Source organism: Thalassophryne amazonica, chromosome 7 (assembly GCF_902500255.1).
Source record: "Thalassophryne amazonica chromosome 7, fThaAma1.1, whole genome shotgun sequence".
NCBI classification, from domain to species: Eukaryota; Metazoa; Chordata; class Actinopteri; order Batrachoidiformes; family Batrachoididae; genus Thalassophryne; species Thalassophryne amazonica.
This window is the reverse complement of record NC_047109.1, coordinates 119,967,911-119,995,777: the sequence shown is the minus strand read 5'-3', so window position 1 is coordinate 119,995,777 and position 27,867 is coordinate 119,967,911. Positions and strand designations below refer to the sequence as shown.

The 27,867-nt window shown below is 42.4% G+C and overlaps 1 protein-coding gene across 1 annotated transcript in view; it reads right to left on the bottom strand.

Moving 5' to 3' along the window:
* Positions 1-27,867, bottom strand: part of usp45 (ubiquitin specific peptidase 45) — a 215,536-nt gene that overhangs the window by 102,856 nt on the left and 84,813 nt on the right. The window contains exons 8-9 of the mRNA XM_034175426.1: positions 23,524-23,654; positions 3,780-3,867 (exon numbers count right to left, since the gene is read on the bottom strand). Coding sequence (XP_034031317.1) covers positions 3,780-3,867; positions 23,524-23,654 — 219 coding nt within the window. The remainder of the gene's footprint in view (positions 1-3,779; positions 3,868-23,523; positions 23,655-27,867) is intronic.

Genomic DNA, 27,867 nt, shown 5'->3' with positions numbered 1-27,867 from the left:
GTAAACAACTTTTCTGCAGCGCGGCTTTGCTTTGAACCTTGAACCAATCGAAGCAGTGCTTCGCAGATTGAAGCAATGCTTCGATTATTCTTTCTTTCTTTTGCTTAATTTTCCCCCGCTAAAACCCTAAAGAGCATACATCTGTGAGTATTTCTATGTTAAACCGACCTGTTATGTTCTTCTGAAACAGTTGACAGATGTATTTTATAACTTAAAAGGGGAGTGATGCTAACGCGTTAGCATGTCTATGGCATTTTCAATGTTAAAAGTTAGCATTGCAGCTGTAATCATGTTCGGGTGCACAAATTGTAATATTTCTTAAATTTATTTTTGTTTATATATTAAAATATATTGATTTTATATACAATTTTAGAGAAAGAGGCAAAAAAACCTGAATAGAAACACAACAGAAAATATAAAAGCAATGAAAATAAATAATGCTTTCTTTTCAGTGAGAGCAAGGGCAGCCAATCAAACAACGGCAAGCGATCAGCGCCACCTACTTGCATTTCATAATGAGGTTGCCAAATAAGCTCCAAAAGACGCCATTAAAGGCAAACGAGGCATTCTAAACCCAGCATAGTAACATAGCTGTTTCAGAGAGCCTTTTAGGAAGGTTCTGAGCCATTACAGACCCAACCAATTTTTTTTTGGGCTACATATCACATCACAGAACAAGGATTAATGCCCCATTCAACCTCTCTCTATCACCTTTAAATTTTCAGTAGTGTCAATGTTATACAGTAGTGTTCAGAATAATAGTAGTGCTATGTGACTAAAAAGAGAAATCCAGGTTTTGAGTATATTTCTTACTGTTACATGGGAAACAAGGTACCAGTAGATTCAGTAGATTCTCACAAATCCAACAAGACCAAGCATTCATGATATGCACACTCTTAAGACTATGAAATTGGGCTATTAGTAAAAAAAAAAGTACAAAAGGGGTGTTCACAATAGTAGTGTGGCATTCAGTCAGTGAGTTCATCAGTTTTGTGGAACAAACAGGTGTGAATCAGGTGTCCCCTATTTAAGGATGAAGCCAGCACCTGTTGAACATGCTTTTCTCTTTGAAAGTCTGAGGAAAAAAACTTATACGCAGGTGCAAAAAATTATAGGCTGTTCATCTACAATGATCTCCAATGCTTTAAAATGGACAAAAAGACCAGAGACGCGTGGAAGAAAACAGAAAACAACCACCAAAATGGATAGAAGAATAACCAGAATGGCAAAGGCTCACCCAGTGATCAGCTCCAGGATGATCAAAGACAGTCTGGAGTTACCTGTAAGTGCTGTGACAGTTAGAAGACGCCTGTGTGAAGCTAATTTATTTGCAAAAATCCCCTGCAAAGTCCCTCTGTTAAATAAAAACATGTGCAGAAGAGGTTACAATTTGCCAAAGAACACATCAACTGGCCTAAAGAGAAATGGAGGAATATTTTGTGGACTGATGAGAGTAAAATTGTTCTTTTTGGGTCCAAGGGCCACAGACAGTTTGTGAGACGCCCCCCAAACTCTGAATTCAAGCCACAGATCACAGTGAAGACAGTGAAGCATGGTGGTGCAAGCATCATGATGGGCATGTTTCTCCTACTATGGTGTTGGGCCTATATATCACATACCAGGTATCATGGATCAGTTGGATATGTCAAAATACTTGAAGAGGTCATGTAGCCTTATGCTGAAGAGGTCATGCCCTTGAAATGGGTGTTTCAACAAGACAATGACCCCAAGGACACTAGTAAACCAGCAAAATCTTGGTTCCAAACCAACAAAATTAATGCCTCGCAGATGTGAAGAAATCATGAAAAACTGTGGTTATACAACTAAATACTAGTTTAGTGATTCACAGGATTGCTAAAAAAGCAGTTTGAACATAATAGTTTTGAGTTTGTAGCATAACAGCAGATGCTACTATTATTGTGAACACCCCCTTTTCCACTTTTTTTTTTACTAATAGCCCAATTTTATAGCCTTAAGAGTGTGCATATCATGAATGCTTGGTCTTGTTGGATTTGTGAGAATCTACTGAATCTACTGGTGCCTTGTTTCCCATGTAACAATAGGAAATATACTCAAAACCTGGATTAATCTTTTTAGTCACATAGCACTAATTATTCTGAACACTACCGCATGATGTAGTGACAAAATTTGCTGCACACATCAGTGGGGTCCTGCTGGTTATACTGCAGCACTCTTGGAAAAATGTGCAAAAATTGAATTTTAGTGAATTACTGAATTTTATTACTCATTTTATGATTTATTTTAATGAAAAATTGTCTTATGCTATGTGACATTATTTCATCAGTGTATAATGAATGACTAGCAATAGACTTTGAGACTGACTGTCTTATGCTATCAAATGATTTCATTCAATGGACTTTGACACATTTTGGGACTGTATATAAGTGGCATGAAAACTGAATGTACTTGCATTTTGTCTTCAGACCTACACTCTGTATGACACATACCTTTAAAGCTTTAAATAACAAAAGATCTTAGAAACTGTAACCTGTTTCCTTTGGTGTCTCATTTGTTGTCTGTGTCAGAGTTTTTATGTAATCTTCCTAACATCTGTGTATGAATGAGGTGGTGATCAGAGGGACTGTAGGTGCAGAATGGCAAAGAACCATTTCCTGTTGTGTTTAGAATAAATATTTAGATTTATTTTCAGTGTCTTTTTTCCTGTTTGAAATGCAGATATGAATGAATGGATGAATGAATCTACCAGACTTAAAAATGTACACATTACTTTTCATGCTATTTTATTTGTCTAAAAATAACTGTCCATGTTTCATTATAATGTTAATCAAAAAATCATCTAATCTAAAACAAAAACAACAGATAAGTTATGGTTTTAATTTGCAGATAAACAAAGATTTTTAAAAAATATTTCCTTTTTTCTTTTTTTTTTTTTTTAACTTAAAACTACCTTAATGCCTGAATTTATATAGCTGTATATAAAAAATGTTTTGTGTGTGTTTTTGCCTTCAAGTAGATGGTAAATAATGTTGAGATTATTAATTTCACTTTTGCACAAAAAATAAATGGTATTTTGGTAATAATTTATGTTATAATGTTATAATATAATAATGGTATGTTGCAAATTTGCGACTGTTGCATATTTGAGTCAAATATTGTAGATATATGCGACAATAGGCGTTAAGGGGTTAATTACAAGTTTTCTATTGTAAGAAAGTTTTTTTTTTACTACAAAATGTACAGTAATCAGAAATTAATCTTAAGGTAAAAACAAAACATTTTTAAGGATTTCTTCAGAAAACTGCTGTGTATAAATGAAAAGTTCTGATGCTCCTCTGACACTTTCTGCATGTTATCGTCTGCTGTGTTTTGGCCTGATACCTCATTCTTCTGGACGTGCAAAGCTACGTCACAGCGTACAGAGGTGAAAGTTGGATTGAGCTGACCTTTGACCGTGGCGGCCTGACAACAAGTGGACCATGGATCAAATTTTAATGGCTTGACAATACTTGTTTCAAAAGCAATACGATTCAGTACAGGATCCATGATATGATTATGAATAAATGCAATAAAATAAGTGCAATTTCCTCCCACTGATGATGTGGGACCAAAATGATTTTTCTTTCATCCACATATTTATGTTTCATCTCATTTAAATCCATAAAGCAGATTTATGGACAGACAGACCAGGTGATTCCTTGGTGGGGATATAAGAGCATCCCCTGGGCATTAAAGGTGGCTGAAGCCCTTTAAAAGCTCTTAAAGGAAGGTGTGTGCTGTATGTGTGTGTGGAAACTCACTTTTGTTTCTTCAACTCGTATGGCGTCCAGTAAATAGTGCAGAAGCTCTTGGCTGTCCTGTTGTTGGTAACCTTTAAAGCGCGGCGCTCTGAAGAGAGAAAGAAGCACAAAGAAAACCACAAACTGAAGAAAGCAGCAGAATATGAGTCAGAAAGTGTGTCGTTGTTGTGGTTGTGGATGTTCTGTGAATACAGGAGTGATTAAAACTCAATGAGCTCCTTTAAAAAATGAAGACAATATAGTAACTGCTGAATGAACACTTCGGCTGCACTCCACACTTAAAAGTCAAGGTCACAAAACAAATATGTATTTTTATGCTCGAGATCCAAGCATCCACAAAATTTATTATTTAACATCTCTTATGGTTTCATAATGGACAAACATTTTCCTCAATCTCCACCAAAGCAGCAGTGGAGAATATTTGGTTTAACAAGTTACACAGATTTATAAAATTTTGTAACTTTTACAAGCTCATAGTGAAACTCAAGTGCAAAGATCAGAAGAAGGAGCCTGCACCGGTGTTTTGTGTGACGACATCCATCACACTACAGACGCGCCCTGGGGCCTGACTGCTAGCAGAGGTCCATGACTACCTCTGGAATGTAGCCATCTAACCACGAGTTGATTGGGCCTTCAGCACTGGACACCTGTGTCCCGGTGTCGCTGGCCGAACAGTCCCCCCAAAAATGGGTCCCCCTGCGCATGTGTCATTAGCCGCGGTTCACAGATTATCACGTTTCTGCTTCAAAGTGCCTCCAGTCATCATCTGTCTCAGCGACAGAAATCTGAAGCTTTGTACAACATTCATTTCCACATACATTTCAGCATTATTTCATAATAAAAGACGGGCAGCGATCAGAGCGCCATGCGTCATTTCAAAGCGTCAGTAGCAACTCACCAATTATCGCCTCGTTTCTGCTTAAAACTGACTTTAGAATGATTGAAGAGGTTTTACTTTGTCATCTGATGGTTAATAATCACATTATTCCCTTTGATCACTTTGGGTGTAGAGAGTCAGACTCAGAGAGTCAAAATGACACATGCGCAGTGAAGGCAGGGCGGATCGACCATTTGGTCGGTGACAGCGGATCATTTGGGTGTTACTCAAAGATTCGATAGACGGATTGGGGTGGTGACTCACATTTGATGGACACTGTACCAGTCTGTGGTGGTGAAGGAGCAGCTGAGCCAGAAGGTAAGGCTCTCAATTTACCAGCTGATTTACACCCCTGTCCTCACCTAAGGTCATTAACTTTAAGTAATGACTGAAAGAACAAGATCGCGAATACAAGTGGGAGAAATAAGATTCCTCTTTTGGGTATCTGAGTTTAAACTCCTGGACAGGGTGAGAAGCTCTCAACTATCTAGGAGGGACTCTGAGTAGAGCTGCTACTTTTTCGCATTGAAAGGAACCAGTTGAGGTGGTCTGGACATCTGGTGAAGATGGCCCCTGGTTGTCTCCCTAAGGAGGTCTTCCAGGCATGTCCATCCAGGAGGAGGCCCCAGCATAGACCCAGGACACACTGGAGAGATTATATTTTCCAGATGGCTTGGAAACGCCTTGCGATCCCCCAGGAAGAGTTACAGGACTTGGCTGAGGATAGGGAAGTGTGGGATGAGCTACGTGCTCTGCTGCCACCACGACCCAGACCCAGATAACTGGCTACAAGTTAGCATCCAAGTTTCACAACCACAAAAGATGACAGGACGAATCAGAAACCTAAAGAGTTGCACCAAAGGTTACAGTGGTGTAAAAAAGTATTTAGTGAGCCCCTGATTGTGCAAGTTCTCCTACTTAGAAAGATGAGAGAGGTCTGTAATTTTCATCATAGGTACACTTCAACTATGAGAGACAAAATGAGAAAACAAAAATCCAGGAAATCACATTGTAGGATTTTTAAAGAATTTATTTGTAAATTATGGTGGAAAATAAGTATTTGGTCAATAACAAAAGTTCAACTCAATACTTTGTAACATAATCTTTGTTGGCAATGACAGAGGTCAAAGGTTTCCTGTAAGTCTTCACCAGGTTTGCATACACTGTAGCTGGTATTTTGGTCCATTCCTCCATGCAGATCTCCTCTAAAGCAGTGATGTTTTTGGGGCTGTCACTGGGCAATATGGACTTTCAACTCCCTCAACTAATTTTCTATGGGGTTGAGGTCTGGAGACTGGCTTGGCCACTCCAGGACCTTGAAAAGCTTTTTACGGAACCACTCCTTCATTGCCTGAGCGGTGCGTTTGGGATCATTGTCATGCTGGAAGACCCAGCCACGTTGCATCTTCAATGCTCTCACTGATGGAAGGAGGTTTTGGCTTAAAATCCATGATACATGGCCATGTTCATTCTTCCCTTAACACGGATCAGTCGTCCTGTCCCCTTTGCAGAAAAACAGCCCCAAAGCATGATGTTTCCACCCCCATGCTTCACAGTAGATTATGGTGTTCTTGGAATGCAACTCAGCATTCTTCTTCCCTCCAAACACGACAAGCACTGAGTTTTTAACCAAAAAGTTCTATTCTGGTTCATCTGACCACATGATATTCTCCCAATCCTCTTCTGGATCATCCAATGTTCTCTGGCAAACTTCAGACGGGCCTGGACATGGACTGTCCTTAAGCAGGGGGGACACACCTGGCACTGCAGGATTTGAGTCCCTCTCTGTGTAGTGTGTAGCCTTTGTTACTTGGTCCCAGCTCTCTGCAGGTCATTCATCAGATCCCTCCGTGTAGTTCTGGGATTTTTCTTCACCGTTCTCATGATCATTTTGACACCCACGGGATGACATCTTGTGTGGAGACCCCAGATCGAGGAAGATTATCAATGGTCTTGTATGTCTTCCATTTTCTTACAATTGCTCCCACAGTTGATTTATTCACACCAACCTGCTTGACTATTGTAGATTCACTCTTCCCAGCCTGGTGCAGGTCTACAATGTTCTTCCTGGTGTCCTTCAACAGCTCTTTGGTCTTGGCCATGGTTGAGTTTGGAGTCTGACTGTTTGAGGCTGTGGACAGGTGTCTTTTATACAGATAACGAGTTACAACAGGTGCCATTAATACAGGTAACAGGTGGAGGATAGAAGAGCTTCTTAAAGAAGAAGTTACAGGTCTGTGAGAGCCAGAAATCTTGCTTGTTTGTGGATCACCAAATACTTATTTTCCACCATAATTTACAAATGAATTCTTTAAAAATCCTACAATGTGATTTCCTGGAATTTTTTTTCTCATTTTGTCTCTCATAGTTGAAGTGTACCTATGATGAAAAAAATACAGACCTCTCTCATCTTTCTAAGTAGGAGAACTTGCACAATGAGGGGCTGACTAAATACTTTTTTGCCTCACTGTAAATATGTATTTGTGTTTTAGGGATCCAAACTACCTGGTGTGTTTGGTTCCATGTCAGTGGGGGAGGTGTTAGTCAAGTGGTTAAAGCGGTGGCTTAGTGACCGGAGGATTCTCAACTGGAAAATCACAAAAGGTCATTGAGCAAAGCCCTTAATCCACACGTTACTACCAAAGTACACTGACAGCACGCTGCTCTGTGTCTCTGTGTGTGTATGTCTGAATGTGAGGCATCAAAACAAAGCACTCTGAGCATCAAAGCACAATATTAATGTGGTCCATTTATTTTAAAATGTTGCACAGATGAATGAACAAAAAACATTCCAACTAATATACCAAATGACATCACTATCCCCTCGTGAGTGTGCTGGAGGTGCATTTTATAGAGCTCATTATTGTCTGTAATATCGGCCTCCACCCCAGATGCTAATGTCCAGGGGGTTGGGGGCGGGGTGGGGGGGGTGGGGGGTCCTCCTTGGGATGGCTGTCCACAGTGAAGCAGATGTGAGGAGAGATGTCAGGGGCAGATGACAAAACAACACTGAAGTCACTGTGACCTGTTGGGCCGAGCTGGCAACAGAACCACAGGACAGGTTGGTATTCCAGGCACAGCACACACTAGCAGGCCACTTTACAACTTCAAGAAGACATCAGTCAACTACAGTGACGATGTTCGGGGGGTGAAAATTTTTAATTTAACTTAATGTAACAGAGCCTTTATTGTCATTGTACATATTTCATGCAAAAAACAAAATCTGTCCTCTGCATTTAACCATCCTAATTACAGTTAGACACAATCCAACCACTAGGGGCAGTGTGCACCCACAGTCTGGCGCCCGGGACCAACTCCAGATGTAGAGACGCTGCCTTGCTGAGGGGCAGAGAAAGGAGCAGACCCTAAATAAGCGGGTTTTGATTGTGGGAGGAAACTGGAGGCAACACACGCAGACACGGGGAGAACATGCACACAACCTTCTTGCTGTGAGGCATCAGTGCGAACCACTAAGCCACCGTGCTGCCCCAACATGAAAGTTGAGATTTGTGGGACCCTAACCCTAATGGAGCAGTATGTTTTTATTCTACCAGCTACATATATTCACAATCATTAAAAATGACAGGAGTGGACCCAGAGGTCACATGACATTAAAATCCACCAGTGGTCTCAAAACTAGTTCCAGAAAGGGCTGAGATGGTGCATGATGTCACTGAGACTCCACAAGATGATGAGAGCCTCTTTACACCATGTGACTTGGGAATAAGCTTCAGGATGTGTACAGGGGTCATAGTTTGTTCTACTTCTGTCAAATGATCCTCTGAGAGATAAAGTGAACTTTTGAGGATTTTGATCATCTTTAAAAAAAAAATAAAATGCCTTTTCACATTTCTATTTAAATAAAATTTAATACTACTGTTGCAACATATAAAGTTGTATTTCTGTCTGGATTGGAACTAAAAAAAAAACTGTGTGATACATATGCAGCCCAACTGATATGAAAATATATCAAAAGCTTTTGAGTTTTACCAGCACAACCTGTGCATCCTCAGATAATTATTCGATATGTAATCGCTCCAGTATAACACTGAATTAGTTTTCATGGAATCCTGTTGACAGAAAAGTGAGGCAGGTGGATGGACCGTGACAGCAACAAGAGCAGCAGGAACTTCACATTTTTGGTCATCATCCTCTTTAATATGGACATTTTGACTTGTTTTGAACAATCTTTGTGATGTGCTGAGACACCCTGACATGTGCACCAAGAAAAAAAAAGTGCAAAGAGCTACAGCAGAGGTGACCCACCATCTGCCCTCCACACGGGGGGTCTGGAGGAGGAGCCACCCAACCCAACACCCTGACAGAACCTGTCTGTTACGATGCCTGTTGTGTGTAGACACACGGAGAGAGACGAACAGCATGTGGAGGAATGCCTGTTCCCAAGAGAGGACGAGAACGAGAACAAAATATAGAGACTGAGACAGAGGAAGGAGAGTGAGACAGAAAGACAGAAAGAGACAGACAGAGGGAGAAAGAAAAAGTAAAAGCCTGATGAGGATGAGTGGGAATGAGGAGGTCTGGAAGCTCCCCAGTGGAGAGAAGCAGAAGGGCCCTGTAGCACTGCTCCCAATCTGGCAACGCAAACAGCTGTGATGCTAACACAATTAACAGCCGGATGAGTTACTACCACACAAGGCCACACAAGAACCGCCTCCTCTCAAACACAGGCACACAAACATACTGGGAACACAGTGCAAACCAGTTATAGTTACTCACACAGAGCCGTAAATAAAATAAGAATATATCCAAATATGACTGCAAGATTTAATATAATAATATAATTATAATAATTTATTAATTTATATAGCACCAAATCATGAGTAATCGCCTCAAGGCGCTTCACAAACATCATTTAAAAACAGAATAAAATGAAATAAGATTAAAACACAAAAAAAATGTAACCATAAAAAGGTAAAAGAAGTGAAATAAATAAAAGGAATAAAAAAAAGACACACAATCATATAAAATAGTAATGATAAATTAATAATGTATCTGATACAAGGAGACATTCTCACACACACACACAAAATGCAAACACATCCAATATAGTCTATAACAGAGGTGTAACTTCACGCTGATCAGGATCCGACACGCCTATCGGGATCCGACGCGCATCACGACACGCCTATCGGGATCCCACGCGCATCACGACACGCCTATCGGGATCAGACGCGCATCACGACACGCTATCGGGATCAGACGCGCATCACGACACGCCTATCGGGATCAGACGCGCATCACGACACGCCTATCGGGATCCGACGCGCATTACGACACGCCTATCGGGATCCGACACGCATCACGACACGCCTATCGGGATCCCACACGCATCACGACACGCCTATCGGGATCAGACACGCATCACGACACGCCTATCGGGATCAGACACACATCACGACACGCCTATCGGGATCCCACACACATTACGACACGCCTATCGGGATCCCACACACATCACGACATGCCTATTAGGATCTGACACACATCACGACACGCCCATTAGGATCCCACACACATCATGACATGTCTATCGCGATCCGACATGCATCACAACATGCCTATCAGGATCCTACACACATCATAACACGCCTACTGCGATTCGACACACATTGTTTTGTTCTGTGCATGTGACTTTTTGTGGTATTACGATGTTAAGCAAAACAACTCAGGCACATGGGGTGTGCAGCCAGTACATTCTGAGTACCGGTCTCAAGCCCAGATAAATGAGGAGGGTTGCGTCAGGAAGGACATCCAACGTAAAACAAGCCAACCCAACTATGCAGACTAAGAATCGAATTTCCATACCGGATCAGTCGAGGCCCGGTTAACAACATTCGCCACCGGTGCTGTTGCCCAACAGGTGCCAGTCGAAATTGGGCTACTGCTGGGCGAAGACGACGAAGAAGAGGAGGAGAACGTTTCCGCAAACAGTGGGAGAAAAAGAAAACTAGAAGGGTGGAAATGAGAGTGGGGACTTTGAATGTTAGTAGTATGACTGGTAAAGGTAGAGAGCTGGCTGGTATGATGGAGAGGAGAAAGGTAGACATATTGTGTGTGCAAGAGACCAAGTGGAAGGGAAGTAAGAGCAGGAGCATCGGCGGTGTGGTACAAGTTGTTGTACATGGGGAGAACAGGAAGAGAAATGGGTTAGGGTCATTTTAAAGGAAGAGTATGTTAAAAGTGTGTTGGAGGTTAAGTGAGTGTCTGACAGGGTGATGAGTGTGAAGTTGGAAATTGAAGGAGTGATGATGAATATCATCAGTGCATATGCCCCACAGGTAGGTTGTGAGATGAAGGAGAAAGATTTCTGGAGTGTGTTAGATGAGGTGGTGGAGAGTGAACCCAAGCTTGAAAGAGTGGTGATAGAAGCAGACTTCAATGGGCATGTTGTGAAGGGAACAGAGGTGATAGGAGTACTGGGTTAGATATGGTATCAAGGATAGGAATGGGGAATGACAGATGGTAGTTGATTTGCAAAAGGATGGAAATGGCCTGTGGTGAATACCTACTTTAAGAAAGGGAGGAGCACAGGGTAACATGAGTGGAGGAAGGTGCACACAGGTGGACTACATATCTTTATAGGAGATGCAAGCTAAAGGAAATCACAGACTGTAAGGTGGTAGCAGGAGAGAGTGTTGTTAGACAGCATAGGATGGTTGTTTGTAGGATGACTTTAGAGGTAAAGAGAAGAAAGAGAGTGAGCTCAACAAGATCAGATGGTGGAAGCTGAAGGAGGAAGACTTGTGTGAAATTTAGTGAGCAGGTGAGAGAAGCATTGGTTGGAGGGGAAGCAATTTTGGACAACTGGAAAAGTACTGCAGATGTTGTGAGGAGGACAGCTAGACAGTACTGGGTATGACATCTGGACAGTGGAAGGAGACAAGGAGACTTGGTGGTGGAATGAAGAGGTCCAGGAAAGCATAAGGAGAAAAAGGTTGGCAAAAAAGTTCTGGGATAGTCGGAGAGATGAAGAAAGTAGACAGAGTACAAGGAGATGTGGCATAAGGCGAAAAGAGAAGTGGCAAAAGGGGGAATTACTACAGGCAGATTCATGGTTGTGGGAGGGGTCTTGGTATCCCCCATTGTGGCCAATCTGTACATGGAGCGAGTGAGAAGACAGCCTTGACGTCGTTCACGGGCATCTCTCCCAGTCACTGGTTCAGATAGGTCGATGACACATGGGTTAAAATCAAGCAACAGGAGGTCGATGACTTTACAGAAACACATCAATTCGGTGGATTCCAATATCAAGTTCACATGTGAGGATGTCAGAAACAACCATTTAGCCTTCTTGACTGTGATGTTACGATTAGAGTGACAGCAGCTCCAGACAGAGGTTTACAGAAAACCCACTCACACTGACCAATATCTGCTCTTGGCTCAAACCACCCCCTTGAACACAAGCTCTGTGTGATCAGTACTCTTCAACACACAGCCCTACAGGTGCCCACAACTGCAGAGGGAAGGGCCTAAAGAACAACTTGTACGGAAAGCCCTCACAGTATGTGGGTACCCACGATGGTTCCCTGGACAAAGTGCAGAAGTCCCAGAAAACAAAGAGACCAGATAGACAGGAGACGGAGACAAGAAGAGAGGAGTGTCTCTCCTTATTTAGCAGGAGTAGGGGAAAACTACAGAGGATCTTCAGACAGCACAAAATCCCCAGTTTACTTTAAACCGGTTTACACCTTGAGACAGAATTAGTTCACCCTAAGGACAGGATCCCTAGTTTACAAACAGAGCAATGTAGTGTATTATATCAGCTGTCAGGAAAACTGTAATGAATACTACATAGGTGAGACTAAGCAACCTTAAACAAGAGGCTATACCAGAACCGCAGAGAGGTCGCCAGTGGACCTCAGTCTGCAGTTCATCTCCACCTGAAAGACACTAACCACACATTTGAGGACAAGGAAATTAAAATCTTAGCCAGAGAGAAGAAATGGTTTTGAGGAGGTGTCAAGGAAGCATTCTTTGTAAAACAGTTGAAACCCAGCCTTAACCGGGGAGGGGGTCTGAGACACGCTTTGTCCCCTGTTTACAATGGGGTAATCAGGTCAAAGCAGTTTCAGTCTTTTGTTCTGTAATGAGTCATTCACGGTCATCAGGAGAGTGCGTCAAGGGAGCCATCAGGGGAGGCTTCCATCCCATCCTTAGGAGAGTGCTAACTAGAGCACAATAGGTGCTAATTAGAGCTATTGTTTAGTCACTAGCCTATAGCAGGTGGCCTCTCGTAGGAGGGGTCTGGTAGGTTAAAAAACTCCGCTTTTGTTGGCCTCTGGTTTATTTCTTCTCTACAAGATCAAGACAGAAGGTCAGACTACCAGCGCAAGAATTTAGCTGAGGAAGCTTCTGCAATTTGAAGTGAAACGTCCATCATGTCAAGCAACCAGTCCAGTCGAAGATTCAAGCTTCTCTACTATGGAAACCACCTGGACACCTGAGAGCCTACACAGAAACTCTGAGAATACTGTTGGAGAAGTACAGAGAAGGCCAGAAAGACTTACATTGTGTGTTTGTGGACTTAGAAAAAGCTTATAATAGGGTGCCAAGAGAAGAGCTGTGGTATTGTATGAGGAAGTCTGGAGTGGCAGAGGAGTATGTTAGGGTAGTGCAGGACATGTACAAGAATAGTGTGACAGCGGTGAGATGCGCAGTAGGAATGACAGACTCATTCAAGGTGGAGGTGGGATTACACCAAGGATCAGCTCTGAGTCCTTTCTTGTTTGCAGTGGTGATGGACAGGTTGACGGATGCGATTAGACAGGAGTCCCCATGGACTATGATGTTTACAGATGGCATTGTGATCTGTAGTGAGAGTAGAGAGCAAGTAGAGTCTAGTCTGGAGAGGTGGAGATATGCTCTGGAGAGAAGAGGAATGAAAGTCAGTAGAAGCAAGACTGAGTACATGTGTGTGAATGAGAGGGAGCCCAGTGGAATAGTGCAGTTACAAGGAGTAGAAGTGGTGAAAGTAGATGAGTTAAATATTTGGGGTCAACTGTTCAAAAGTCATGGAGAGTGTGGGAGAGAGGGGAAGAAGAGAGTGCGGCAGGGTGGAGTGGGTGGAGAAAGGTGGCAGAAGTGATTTATGGCTGAAGAATATCAGCAAGAGTGAAGGGAAAGTTTACAAGACAGTAGTGAGACCAGCTATGTTGGACGGTTTAGAGGCGGTGGCACTAACAAAAAGACAGGAGCGAGCTGGAGGTGACAGGATTAGGAATGAACATATCAGAGGGACAGCTCAGGTGGGACGGCTTGGAGACAAAGTCAGAGAGGCGAGATTGAGATGGTTTGGACATGTGCAGAGGAGGGACCCAGGGTATATAGGGAGAAGGATGCTGATGATGGAGCCACCAGGCAGGAGGAGAAGAGGGAGACCAAGAGGAGGTTTATGGATGTGTTGAGGGAGGACATGCAGGTGGTTGGTGAGACAGAGGAAGATACAGAGGACAGGGTGAGATGGAAACGATTGATCTGCTGTGGCGACCCCTAACGGAACAGCCGAAAGACGAAGAAGAAGATGATGTTAAAGCAAAACAATGACCCCCCCCCCCCCCCCCCCCCCCGCCCTGACTTTCTTTGACAGATTCCGCTCAAAATGTAATGCTACATTCACACTGTAGGCCATAATGCTAAATTACAATCTACTGGTCAGATCTGATTTTTTTGTTGTCCTGTTTTTAATGTGGCCAATATCAGATTTCAGTGTGAACTGTTCACTGTGCATACTGACGTGCATGTGCAACAACAACAACAAAACACACCAGATATATTTATATTATTATTATTACTACTGGACTGCATTAAGTATATTTCTCTTTCCCATCCCATCAGATCTCAAAGCGGTAAACAATGATGACTCGCATTCACACATTCACACAGACACACTCACTCACCATTGTTAAGGTGATGCAATGCAAGGCGCTCAAACACACCAGGAGCAACTAGAGGATTAAGAATCTATTCCTCTTCTTCTTCTTCTTCTTCTTATTATTATTATTATTATACTATACAATAGCCAAATACCTGCCGTTTGATTCAGACACTGAAAGGAAAACGTCATCTTTACCAACAAAGCTATCACCTCCCACCTATCCTGCATTCCACAGAACTGAACAGGTGTGACTCAAGCTGCCTCAAGAAAAGATGGCACATTTACAGCACCTTGTGGTACACCATGTTTCTTGTCTCTCCATTTGGTGTGAAGAGTAAGACATTCTCATGGGTTCCAGTTCATGAAGCTGCCATGGAGAACATGTCATGTGAAAAAGAAGGCTCAGAGAGATCCATGCCAATGGCTTTGAGGGTCTGTCCCTGATCCTTGTTGATGTGGCAAAGCATAGCTTGACAGGAAACTGAAGCATCCTGAGCTGGAAAGGTAGATCTGATGGAATCCCCATATTTGAGGGAGGATGATGATGACCACTTTGTACAGGCGCAGGAAATGGCTGCTTTGATGACCTTCTGGTGCAGGTGACAGATGACACAGAGAGTCCCATTGGGAGATCAGTAGCCTATGTCACTCCCCGTAAAAGTATATGTGTGCCAAATTTAGCTCAGTTCTGAGGTGCTGTATGGACAGGAGAGGGATGGACGGACGGAGACACAGACACACACACACACACCACATAATTTATGTGTACCATAATCATTATTATTATTATCCTGTGAGTCATAGATATCCATGTGAGTTTAGTAAAAGTGAACAGCAGAAAAGGTAACTTTCTTGAACATAGCAGTTGTGACTTTTTTACCATCGTGGATTTTTTAAATGTTTTTTTAAATTGTATATTATTTCCATGTGTGACTTCATTCCCAGTAACAGACAGTGTGAATTATTTAAGGTTGCTGGTATAATGGTCATTTTTCTGTCTATTTTAGCTGCATGCTAATCACAACACGTGTCAATGATCCATAGCCACACCAACATTTGGCTGAGCAGATATTTTAATGCCAGGCTACACTTTAAGATCAAATTAAAATCTTCCTGTTTATTCGGGGTGGACACAGCAGATACAGCCAGATCCACAATGGGATTTGGCTCAAGTTTTAAACTGGATGCCCTTCCTGACACAACTCTAGTTTTACCTGGAGAAACACACACAGTCCCTGGTGTTCTGAAGACATCTCCCATCCGAGTACTAACCAGGTTCCACACTGCTTAGCTTCTGAGATCTGACGGGATCAGGGTGCCTGAATATAAAATGAAAATGTACTACAAAATTAAAGGAACACCTTTTTAATCAGAGCATAAAAAATGAATAAATAAAATGACCTAGCTCCATCCTGGATTTTTATTATCAGTGTGACCAACTGTTCTCATCGTGTTTTGTTCAAATGATTTATGAAGTAATGCTGTAAACAAACATGGGTGCGACAGAGGTAATTAAACTTGCACAGCAGACTTCTACTGTCATGGTATGACTCAAAGTTTCTGTCCTAATATACAATTTCTGTTCATCAAGAGGAAAAACCTCTGACCCAAGCAAAGTAGTACTACTTGAACAAAGTGTTGTTGGGTCTTAGTGACACAAAGTTCCATCATATAAAACATCAAGCTTTACTTTAATGCAGGCCAGTGGTGTAGATTAAAATCTGGACCGTGTGTGTGCAATGATTGCTGTCTGAATGCACAACTGACTGCATGCGCAGTGCAAGCTGAGGTGGTACCAGGTGAGGTGCCAGCCAACATCAACACAAAGGCACAATGAGGCCTGTCTGATGAAAAGTAGGTACCAGATTAACTGTCAAAGCAGCACCAGAGACGGTCCCAGTCATCCAGTATGAAACGCTGCAGCCACCCACCTGCACTTCCACACACTACACTTACTGGCTGGAAGCTGAAAAGCAATTTATTGGCTCTAAAGAAAAAAGTCTCCATCTGCATGGAGAAACGACGGCATTCTGACCGATATGAACAGTCTGGAGATGCTACATGAAACCTAAAAATATAAATTATTCATGTAAACATACCCTGTCCACGATATATTTGCATGCTGCAGTCAATACAGATTTCAGCTACACTTTAAAAGTATTTTCCCCATCTTGCCACAACTGATGAGGTCCAGGTCCAAGCTGGGACCCTCCATGGCACCAGATAGTTTGTGTGGGACTGACTGTCCAGCCCACATGGCTTGGCGCTGGTCGCAGGCCAGACCAGACCCCTTCTACTAGAAAAATGAGGAGCGAGCAGCCCGCGGGGTGCTCAGCTGGTCGAGGTCAACTGTGTGTGCATGTGTACAAAGTGTAAACACACACAGACTGGGCTGAAGAGGGCTGCAGTGCTGGAAGCATTCAGAATGTCCAGAGTCTGATTAAACCTGCCTGTTGGAGATGCACGTACACACATGTACGCAGGCACGCACACACGCACTGTGGAAAACAAAGATAAGACATTGAAAACAGTTAAGAGAAGGCTGTGGTTCTGAATTGTCAGAAGTCAAGGCCAGATCCAACCTTCTTAAAATGACAAGAGCTCGCTGAGGACAAGAGGCTGCACTCACACTCTGACACAACCATCACTAGCGGGAGATGTAAGGCTGGTGTGGACATCATTTTGTGTGTTTTTGGTAGGAAAACATGAAACCTGGCACACTTGTAGAGTGACCCAAGGTGAGCATTTCTGGATATGGAAACAAGTTGGGAGAGCCCCTTGGTGGCCAAATTTCACCAATTGTACAATTATTCATATTTCAATATCAGACAATCTTATCCCATATATATAGACACATATAACTTAACAATACTTGACAAACAATCCTTCAGCTCTGAGACGCTGGATGATAGGTGGTCCAGAGGTCAGTAGGCTCATTTGTGATTCTGAGAACAAATCAGAGAAATCCAGCAATGATAAACATCATGAGCAGACAGCTAGCATGCATAAAGGAAGTAAGTGCTCTCAAGAAGGTCATTGAGGATCTTGGAAGTCCTTTTCTGGAAGACAGCAAGGATTTGTTAACTCTTGACAGCAAAGTTGTCACAAGCCAATCAGCTGCAGAAAGTGTCAAAGAGATGTATGAGCTAGGAGGACATCAGTTTGAGACATTTGTAGCTGAACAGATCACAACTCAAGCAAAGTCAATTACTCAGCCAATCAAGAAGAACAAGTTGTTCTTCACTGTTCTCTGAAAGTCAACGTCAGTTGAAAAAGAAAAGTCAGGTATCTGCATTGAAGGATGACTGTGTCTTATTCTCTAGACTATACATTGCCTGCTGATCTCGAGAGGGAAAACTGGAAGAGTTCTTCAAATATGAGAACCAACCATGGCCACCATCTCTATCAAAGTCAGGGGAGATGAGATCAGGAAAGAAGTCTGACTTGTTGGTTCCTCTGGAAAACCTTTCAAACTCTGACCACACAGTCCCTAAGGTTACAGCAGTCGTGCTTGATGGTGCAATGGTGGTGCACACTCTAACCCCAACAGTGTCAAAGACATTCTCAGACTATGTCACACAGGTCTTCGTGCCCCACATTGAGAACATCCTGAAGGATGTTGAAAGGGTTGATGTAGTGTTTGATGTCTACAAGCCACAGAGTCTGAAGAACTCAACCAGGGAGAAAAGAGGCAATGGTGTACGAAGGAAAGTAACTCTCACCACACAAATTACAGGAAACTGGCAGAGCTTCTTCCGGAATAATGACAACAAGACTGAGCTGTTTGTACTTCTAGCTGAACATGCTGCAGGCATTCACATGCAAAACAGACAAGTTGTCTGCACTTTGAAGGAACATGTGACTTGCAATGCTGCTGTGACAGACACATCAAATCTTCAGCCCTGTATGCAAAAAGCAGCAGACACGTGCATCATGTTGCATGCCAAGGATGCTTCCAACAAGGGTCACCAGAGTATCCTCATTAGAACAGCAGACACTGACGTTGTTGTACTAGCTGTGGCATTTTTCAACCAGTTTGCCACCTCTGAATTGTGGATATCATTTGGTACTAGAAAGTTCCAAAGATACACTGCTGTACATGAGACTGCCACTGCCATGCCATCAACCAAAGAAAAGGCTCTGCCATTTTTCCATGCACTAACTGGCTGCGATGTAACATCTTTCTTTGCTGGAAGAGGCAAGAAGAGTGCATGGGAAACTTGGATTGCATTTCCAGAGGTCACAGATGCTTTCTTGTCCCTTGCAAATCCACAACTTCAGTTGACAGACGATCTACTGCAGGGGTGGCCAAGTTCGGTCCTCGAGAGCCACCTTCCTGACACTCTTAGTTGTCTCCCTGCTCCAACACACATGAATCCAATGAAAGACTCGGACTTTGGATTCATGTGTGTTGGAGCAGGGAGACAACTAAGAGTGTCAGGAAGGTGGCTCTCGAGGACTGAACTTGGCCACCCCTGATCTACTGGCTCTTATTCAGAGATCTGTTGCGCTGTGGTATGACCGCACTGCTGATGCCTCCAGTGTCAACGAAGAACGTCAGCACATGCTCTCAAAGAAATCAAAGTCTATAGAAGGCATTCCTCCCACAGAAGCTGCACTCAAACAGCATACCTTGAGAGCAGTCTTCCAAGCTGCACGTGTGGGGTCAGTCGTTGCAGCTGGACAAAGCCCTTCTGACTTTGACTGGGAATGGGATGCACCCTCATCTCCATGGTTGCCAAAATGGACCAGCCTTCAACAGGCCCATGAAATATGCTATGAGCTGATACATTGCAATTGTAAGAAATCATGCCGTGGCATGTGCACATGCAGCAAAGCAAAGCTCAAATGCAGATCACTCTGCCAGTGTGAAGGGAGCTGTTTTCAGACATACAACCCCTGGCAAAAATTATGGAATCACCGGCCTCGGAGGATGTTCATTCAGTTGTTTAATTTTGTAGAAAAAGCAGATCACAGACATGACACAAAACTAAAGTCATTTCAAATGTCAACTTTCCGGCTTTAAGAAACACTATAAGAAATCAAGAAAAAAAAATTGTGGCAGTCAGTAACGGTTACTTTTTTAGACCAAGCAGAGGGAAAAAAAATATGGACTCACTGAATTCTGAGGAATAAATTATGGAATCACCCTGTAAATTTTCATCCCCAAAATTAACACCTGCATCAAATCAGATCTGCTCATTAGTCTGCATCTAAAAAGGAGTGATCACACCTTGGAGAGCAGTTGTACCAAGTGGACTGACATGAATCATGGCTCCAACACGAGAGACGTCAATTGAAACAAAGGAGAGGATTATCAAACTCTTAAAAGAGGGTAAATCATCACGCAATGTTGCAAAAGATGTTGGTTGTTCACAGTCAGCTGTGTCTAAACTCTGGACCAAATACAAACAACATGGGAAGGTTGTTAAAGGCAAACATACTGGTAGACCAAGGAAGACATCAAAGCGTCAAGACAGAAAACTTAAAGCAATATGTCTCAAAAATCGAAAATGCACAACAAAACAAATGAGGAACGAATGGGAGGAAACTGGAGGAAACTGGAGTCAACGTCTGTGACCGAACTGTAAGAAACCGCCTAAAGGAAATGGGATTTACATACAGAAAAGCTAAACGAAAGCCATCATTAACACCTAAACAGAAAAAAACAAGGTTACAATGGGCTAAGGAAAAGCAATCATGGACTGTGGATGACTGGATGAAAGTCATATTCAGTGATGAATCTTGAATCTGCATTGGGCAAGGTGATGATGCTGGAACTTTTGTTTGGTGCCGTTCCAATGAGATTTATAAAGATGACTGCCTGAAGAGAACATGTAAATTTCCACAGTCATTGATGATATGGGGCTGCATGTCAGGTAAAGGCACTGGGGAGATGGCTGTCATTACATCATCAATAAATACACAAGTTTACGTTGATATTTTGGACACTTTTCTTATCCCATCAATTGAAAGGATGTTTGGGGATGATGAAATCATTTTTCAAGATGATAATGCATCTTGCCATAGAGCAAAAACTGTGAAAACATTCCTTGCAAAAAGACACATAGGGTCAATGTCATGGCCTGCAAATAGTCCGGATCTTAATCCAATTGAAAATCTTTGGTGGAAGTTGAAGAAAATGGTCCATGACAAGGCTCCAACCTGCAAAGCTGATCTGGCAACAGCAATCAGAGAAAGTTGGAGCCAGATTGATGAAGAGTACTGTTTGTCACTCATTAAGTCCATGCCTCAGAGACTGCAAGCTGTTAGAAAAGCCAGAGGTGGTGCAACAAAATACTAGTGATGTGTTGGAACGTTATTTTGTTTTTCATGATTCCATAATTTTTTCCTCAGAATTGAGTGAGTCCATATTTTTTTCCTCTGCTTGGTCTAAAAAAGTAACTGTTACTGACTGCCACAATTTTTTTTCTTGATTTCTTATAGTGTTTCTTAAAGCCAGAAAGTTTCCATTTGAAATGACTTTAGTTTTGTGTCATGTCTGTGATCTGCTTTTTTCTACAAAATTAAACAACTGAATGAACATCCTCCGAGGCCGGCGATTCCATCATTTTTGCCAGGGGTTGTAGATCACTTGCAAATATTCCCAAAGAGTTTGTTTTGGTTTAAGCTAGTTCACCTTTACTTCATTCTCTTTTCTACAATTTGCTTTTCATCCAATATTGTAAAGTTTACACTTTCAGATAATACACAATGGATGAGACGGTTTCATATCACAATATGGACCAACGACACCAGCACTGCTTACGTATCTGTCACCAGGGGGCTCTTATGAAATTTTTAATACTTTTATTATATTTACCATGTTCTCCTTTCAAAATTTGCCAAGTTTCCTGACTTGATATTAAGAAATGTAAAGTTATCCCAATATTAGGATGTGTTCATGAATACGGTTAGTTGGCAAAACATTAGTTGCCAAAGACACCACCAAGGGGCTCTGCCAACTTGTTTCCATATCCAGAAATGCTCACCTGCGGTCACTCTACAAGTGTGCCAAGTTTCATGTTTTCATACCAAAAACGCACGATGTTAGCCTTATATCCCCGCTACACCACAATACAGCAGCAGATCTTCACACTGTGCTTTCAGCTAAAAGTTACAGACCTGAATTAATGTGCTTCATTTGCACGATGGATGAGTCTGACAGACCTTAGTCTAGTCCATATAAACAGAATAAACAGTCCTCGTGTGAAGAAACTCTCCCCAGCTCAGGTCAAAGGTCAAGTTCTGATCTCTTCCAAACAGTTAAAAACAGTCATAATTACAAAGTTTTCCTTACAAAATCTGACTCTCAAGATTAGTTTCTTAAATCAAGCTGGTGGAGAAACAGAAACAAGAGGACACCATTATTTGTGGATGTGTACTGCGCATGTTACACATCTTCACAACGAGACTTTAGGCAAAAACACTTCAGGGGGTAACAGTGCCTAATCCAGAGAAAGACCACCGTTAGACAGCAACGTAGCACGTCCTATCATTCAACCCTAAGGTACAGCTTTCAGAAAATCACTTACAAACCATTTTCAAGACACAGCTGAAGCTTGCAAAGTCCCAACTCTGTCTATCATGTCTTCCCACTTCAAAATGTAACCGGAGCTATTCCAGATCAGGCCCAATATTTACACGATGTTTCAGATTTCTATTCAAGGTCAGACATTTGTAGCTTCCATATCAATTGTTGTCAAATTTTATTTAATTTATTACAAATATTCAAAGGCAAAAGCATGACTTCCAGAAATAGCCAAACAGCCAAGCAATAAAATACCACTGAAAACACTGATATTAGGCCCAGTTATGTACTGGCCTGTGTAAAAGTTCAGCTGTGGTGTTTGCGGTACACAGCTAATGACTGCTGAGGCATGAAGTCACCAAATTCAATTTAAATGCAGGCCAGTGGTGTAAATTAAAATCAGGACCGTGTGTGTGCAATGATTGCTGTCTGAATGCACAATTGACTGCATGCGCAGTGCAAGCTGAGGTGGTACCAGGTGAGGTGCCAGCCAACATCAACACAAAGGCACAATGAGGCCTGTCTGATGAAAAGTAGGTACCAGATTAACTGTCAAAGCAGCACCAGAGACGGTCGCAGTCATCCGGTATGAAACGCTGCAGCCACCCACCTGCACTTCTACACACTACAGGGCCCTCAAACGTACACACACAGGCTCACACAAGACCCCAGCCAGCCAGGCATTCACACTGGTCAAAAAAAGAAAAGCAAAAAACTGCACCTCGTCACACAGCCAGATGCAGATCCTGACTTGGATCCTGGATGTGACACAGGTGACACAACAGAAGAGCAACAAGCAGAACAACGACAACCTCAATTCCAATGAAGTTGGGACGTTGTGTAAAAGGTAAATTAAAACAGAATACAATGATTTGCAAATCCTCTTCTGCCTACTATATTCAACTGAATACACCACAAAGACAAGATATTTAATATTTTGTCTTTGTAAAATATTTAATGTTCAAACTGATAAACTTTATTTTTTTTGTGCAAATATTTGCTCATTTTGAAATGGATGCCTGCAACACATTTCAAAAAAGTTGGGACGGAGCAACAAAAGACTGGGAAAGTTGATGAATGTTCAAAGAACACCTAATTGGAAACAGGTGAACATCGTGATTGGGTATAAAGGAGCATCCCCAAAAGGCTCAGCCATTCACAAATGGCTGAGCTAAAGTTGAGCTCCAGAGTTAAAGTTGAGAAAATATTTATAACAAGGGTCTCAAACTGATTCCCAAAAGGGCCCAGAGGTTGCAGGTTTTCTTCTACCAGGAGATTTCACTGATAATCATCACTTTGAGCAGGTGGAATCAGTTATCAGTGAAATCACCTGGTGGTGGAGTGGGTGGTTGCAAAGAATGCCTGCACCCTCTGGGCCCTTTCTGGAATCAGTTTGAGACCCCTGATTTATCAGAATGATGAGGAAAGTAATGTGACTTACTTCTGGCAGAGCTGGTTGAAAAGGATCTTGGGATTGACCAGACTTTTCCCCAGATCTTTCATGTTCTGGAGGAAGAGAAACATGGCCGTGGTCAGGGGCTCTGGACTGGGCAACGTCACGGTCAGTGCACTCTGGAAGAACAAGCACAGAAGGCAGGTATCCACTCTGAATGTGGAGTATTACACCTGGACACTTCAGAAAATGACATGAGCAAACATGGGCTGATAACAGATCAGAAGTTTAATGATGGTCATCTGCAGATATGATGAAGCAGTCTGACACGTGCTTCTCCCTGTAAGAACGGGCGTGATGTCAGCAGGACGTCATCGTTTCCAAGATGCACAGACAACCAGAAATGCATTATGGGAAATTTGGCTTGTTGGGATTTTCGTGTAATCTGCCCACAGAACAGGACTTTTAAGCCTTCGGTTCAGACATGACCTGAGTGAGGGAGGCTTTAAGCAGCCATTCATTATATTGTATCAGCCAAAATGAGTTTGAAAATATCTGCAAAAATCCAGTTCGTGCACCCCCCCAAAAAATCAGTGAAATTAGCAGAATTTCAACAAAAACAGCAATGACCTTGGAAAAGCACAAGTTTCTAGACTTTGCAATTCTGAAGGTATTCAAATATGCCTGTTTCATATATAAATGTTTATATGGACCAGCACCAACTCCTGTTAAAGAATTCATACGCATAAAAAGACTCACAGAGCTGACACCAGAGGTGACTGTGAGATGACTCATAGAAGGACCACCTATGGTCAGAACGTGTTCTCCATTAAAGGTGGACAAGCTTGGAACAACCTCCCAGTCACAATCAGGCAGAGCACCACTTTCACTACTTTCAAAGGACAATTGAAAGTTTGGTTACTGACAAATCAGACATGCAACCATCTGGAGCCTAAAACACAATTCACCTGTGGAGGCACCACTCGAGTTTCTGTTTCAGTTATATGTACACAATACCCTTGTGTACTTTATTTTATTAAATGGTTTAGTAGTCTTTACACAATAAACTTGTGTATATCACCCTGTGCAATATTTACACTTGTGCACGTGCAAATGAGTGTATTGGCCAACGTGCAGTACAACCCAGTACTGTAATGTGTAATTACAACCAGGCACTGAAGCACTCTGCACGTAGCACTTGTCACTTTAATACAGAACTTTTGCACCTCAATCACCCATCATCATAAAACTCTTTTGGTTCCTCCACCTGTCGGCTGCTTATTAACGATCAATTGTTGCTACTTTGAATTGTAAATATTTGTATGTATATTCTGTTTTAATTGTTTTCTGTCATGATTAATTTATTTTGGTATGTTGTGTGTTCCTAGTCTGTTTCTATGTTACTGGGACTACAGATGGAAATTAGCATCTTGCTATAATCCGGCATATTTACATGTAACAATGTTCATTAATATGCACTGTCCCATTTCAAATAAACATATCTATATTTTTATTTAATTCTTTAAATTACAGTTGTTTCTGTGATCATCCTGAAGGTTCAAACTCTGAATGGAAGTCATTCAAATTCACAAATCAATGTCAATGATACACAAGCTGCCTCACAGCAGCAGGTCAGAGATGAAGCTAAGTGTTCAGTGAAATTCCGTGTTTGATGACGTTCTGTGTTCGGTGAGGTTCCATGTTAGAGGACGTTCCGTGTTCGGTGAATTTCCGTGTTAGATGACATTCCGTGTTCGGTGAATTTCCGTGTTAGATGACGTTCCGTGTTCGGTGAATTTCCGTGTTTGATGACGTTCTGTGTTCGGTGAGGTTCCGTGTTAGAGGACGTTCCGTGTTCGGTGAATTTCCGTGTTAGATGACGTTCCGTGTTCGGTGAATTTCCGTGTTAGATGACGTTTTGTGTTCGGTGAGGTTCCGTGTTAGATGACGTTCCGTGTTCGGTGAGGTTCCGTGTTAGATGACGTTCCGTGTTCGGTGAATTTCCGTGTTAGATGACGTTCCGTGTTCGGTGAATTTCCGTGTTAGATGACGTTCGGTGTTCGGTGAGGTTCCGTGTTAGATGACGTTCCGTGTTCGGTGAGGTTCCGTGTTAGATGACGTTCCGTGTTCGGTGAGGTTCCGTGTTAGATGACGTTCCGTGTTCGGTGAGGTTCCGTGTTAGATGACGTTCCGTGTTCGGTGAATTTCCGTGTTAGATGACGTTCCGTGTTCGGTGAATTTCCGTGTTAGAGGACGTTCCGTGTTCGGTGAGGTTCCGTGTTAGATGACGTTCCGTGTTCGGTGAAGTTCCGTGTTAGATGACGTTCCGTGTTCGGTGAGGTTCCGTGTTAGATGACGTTCCGTGTTCGGTGAGGTTCCGTGTTAGATGACGTTCCATGTTCGGTGAGGTTCCGTGTTAGATGACGTTCCGTGTTCGGTGAGGTTCCGTGTTAGATGACGTTCCGTGTTCGGTGAGGTTCCGTGTTAGATGACGTTCCGTGTTCGGTGAGGTTCCGTGTTAGATGACATTCCGTGTTCGGTGAATTTCCGTGTTAGAGGACGTTCCGTGTTCGGTGAGGTTCTGTGTTAGATGACGTTCCGTGTTCGGTGAAGTTCCGTGTTAGATGACGTTCCGTGTTCGGTGAGGTTACGTGTTAGATGACGTTCCGTGTTCGGTGAGGTTCCGTGTTAGATGACGTTCTGTGTTCGGTGAGGTTCCGTGTTAGATGACGTTCCGTATTCTGTGAAACTCTGTGTTCAGTGAAGTTCCATGTTAGATGACGTTCCGTGTTCGGTGAAGTTCCATGTTAGATGACGTTCCGTGTTCGGTGAAGTTCCATGTTAGATGACTTCCGTGTTAAAAGACGTTCTGTATTCCGTGAAACTCCGTGTTCGGTGACGTTCCACGTTAGATGACGTTCTGTGTTCGATGAAGTTCCGTGTTAGATGACGTTCTGTGTTCAATGAAGTTCCGTGTTAGATGACATTCCGTGTTCAGTGTGGTTCCGTGTTAGATGACGTTCCGTGTTCAGTGAGGTTCCATGTTAGATGACGTTCCGTGTTTGGTGAAATTCTGTGATAGATGACGTTCCGTGTTTGGTGAGGTTAAATGTTTGATGACGTTCCGTATTCCGTGAAACTCTGTGTTCGGTGATGTTCTGTGTTCAGTGAAGTTCCGTGTTAGATGACGTTCCGTGTTCGGTGAAGTTCCATGATAGATGACGTTACATGACGTTCCGTATTCCGTGAAACTCCGTGTTCGGTGACGTTCCACGTTCAGTGACGTTCTGTTTTCAGTGAAGTTCCATGTTAGATGACGTTCTGTTTTCAGTGAAGTTCCATGTTAGATGACGTTCCGTGTTAGATGACGTTCCATATTCCGTGAAACAGAGTTCGGTGAAGTTCCGTGTTAGATGACGTTCGGTGAAGTTCCGTGTTAGATGACGTTCGGTGAAGTTCCGTGTTAGATGACGTTCCGTGAAGTTCCGTGTTAGATGACGTTCCGTGTTCGGTGAAGTTCCGTGTTAGATGACGTTCCGAGTTCGGTGAAGTTCCGTGTTAGATGACGTTCCGTGTTCGGTGAAGTTCCGTGTTAGATGATGTTCCGTGTTCCATGAAATTCCGTGTTCAGTGAAGTTCTGTGTACCGTGAAATTCCGTGTTCGGTTAAGTTCCTTGTTCAATGAAGTTCCACGTTCAGTGATGTTCTGTGTTAGATGACATTCTGTGTTCGGTGAAGTTCTGTCTTAGATGTAGTCCACGGGCCAAGCAGGTTTTCGGTACCACTTAAGGTAACTAAACGACACTTAGAATCCAGGCTCAGTGTATCATGGCCTACACAAAAATGTATGATAGACATCCCAGGGTGGTAGCTGTAGCCAGGTAGGGGTCAATGAAGAAATACACAGAGGTCAAATTTTAAAATGCTCCAATCACATTGAAAACTATATCACATTATTTGTCTGATCAAAACAATTCCTAAAAAGTATAGTTTGTACTATCTATGATGGAATGTTCTGGAGTTATCGGGTAAAAACAGCAAAGATGGTGACAAAGGTCAATTTCAGTTTGTACAGGGGTCAAAAGTTAAAGTTGCTCCAATTTCATTAAAAAAGATGCAAATTATTGTTTGGGTTAATAGGGTACTAATAAGGAATAGTTTGCACCATCTGTCCTGCTTAGTTATCATGTTACAGGGTAACATATGTCACCTGTCATAGAATTCAATGAACATCGACCTTCTTTGACCTTTACTTTGGAGACCAAACAGTCAACACAGTCAAAACTATTCCATTTATTAATCCTTTTATTTCAACCAATAATTTGCATTTTTATTTTTTTACTGAAATTGGAGCAACTTTAACTTTTGACCCCAGTACAAACTGAAATTGAC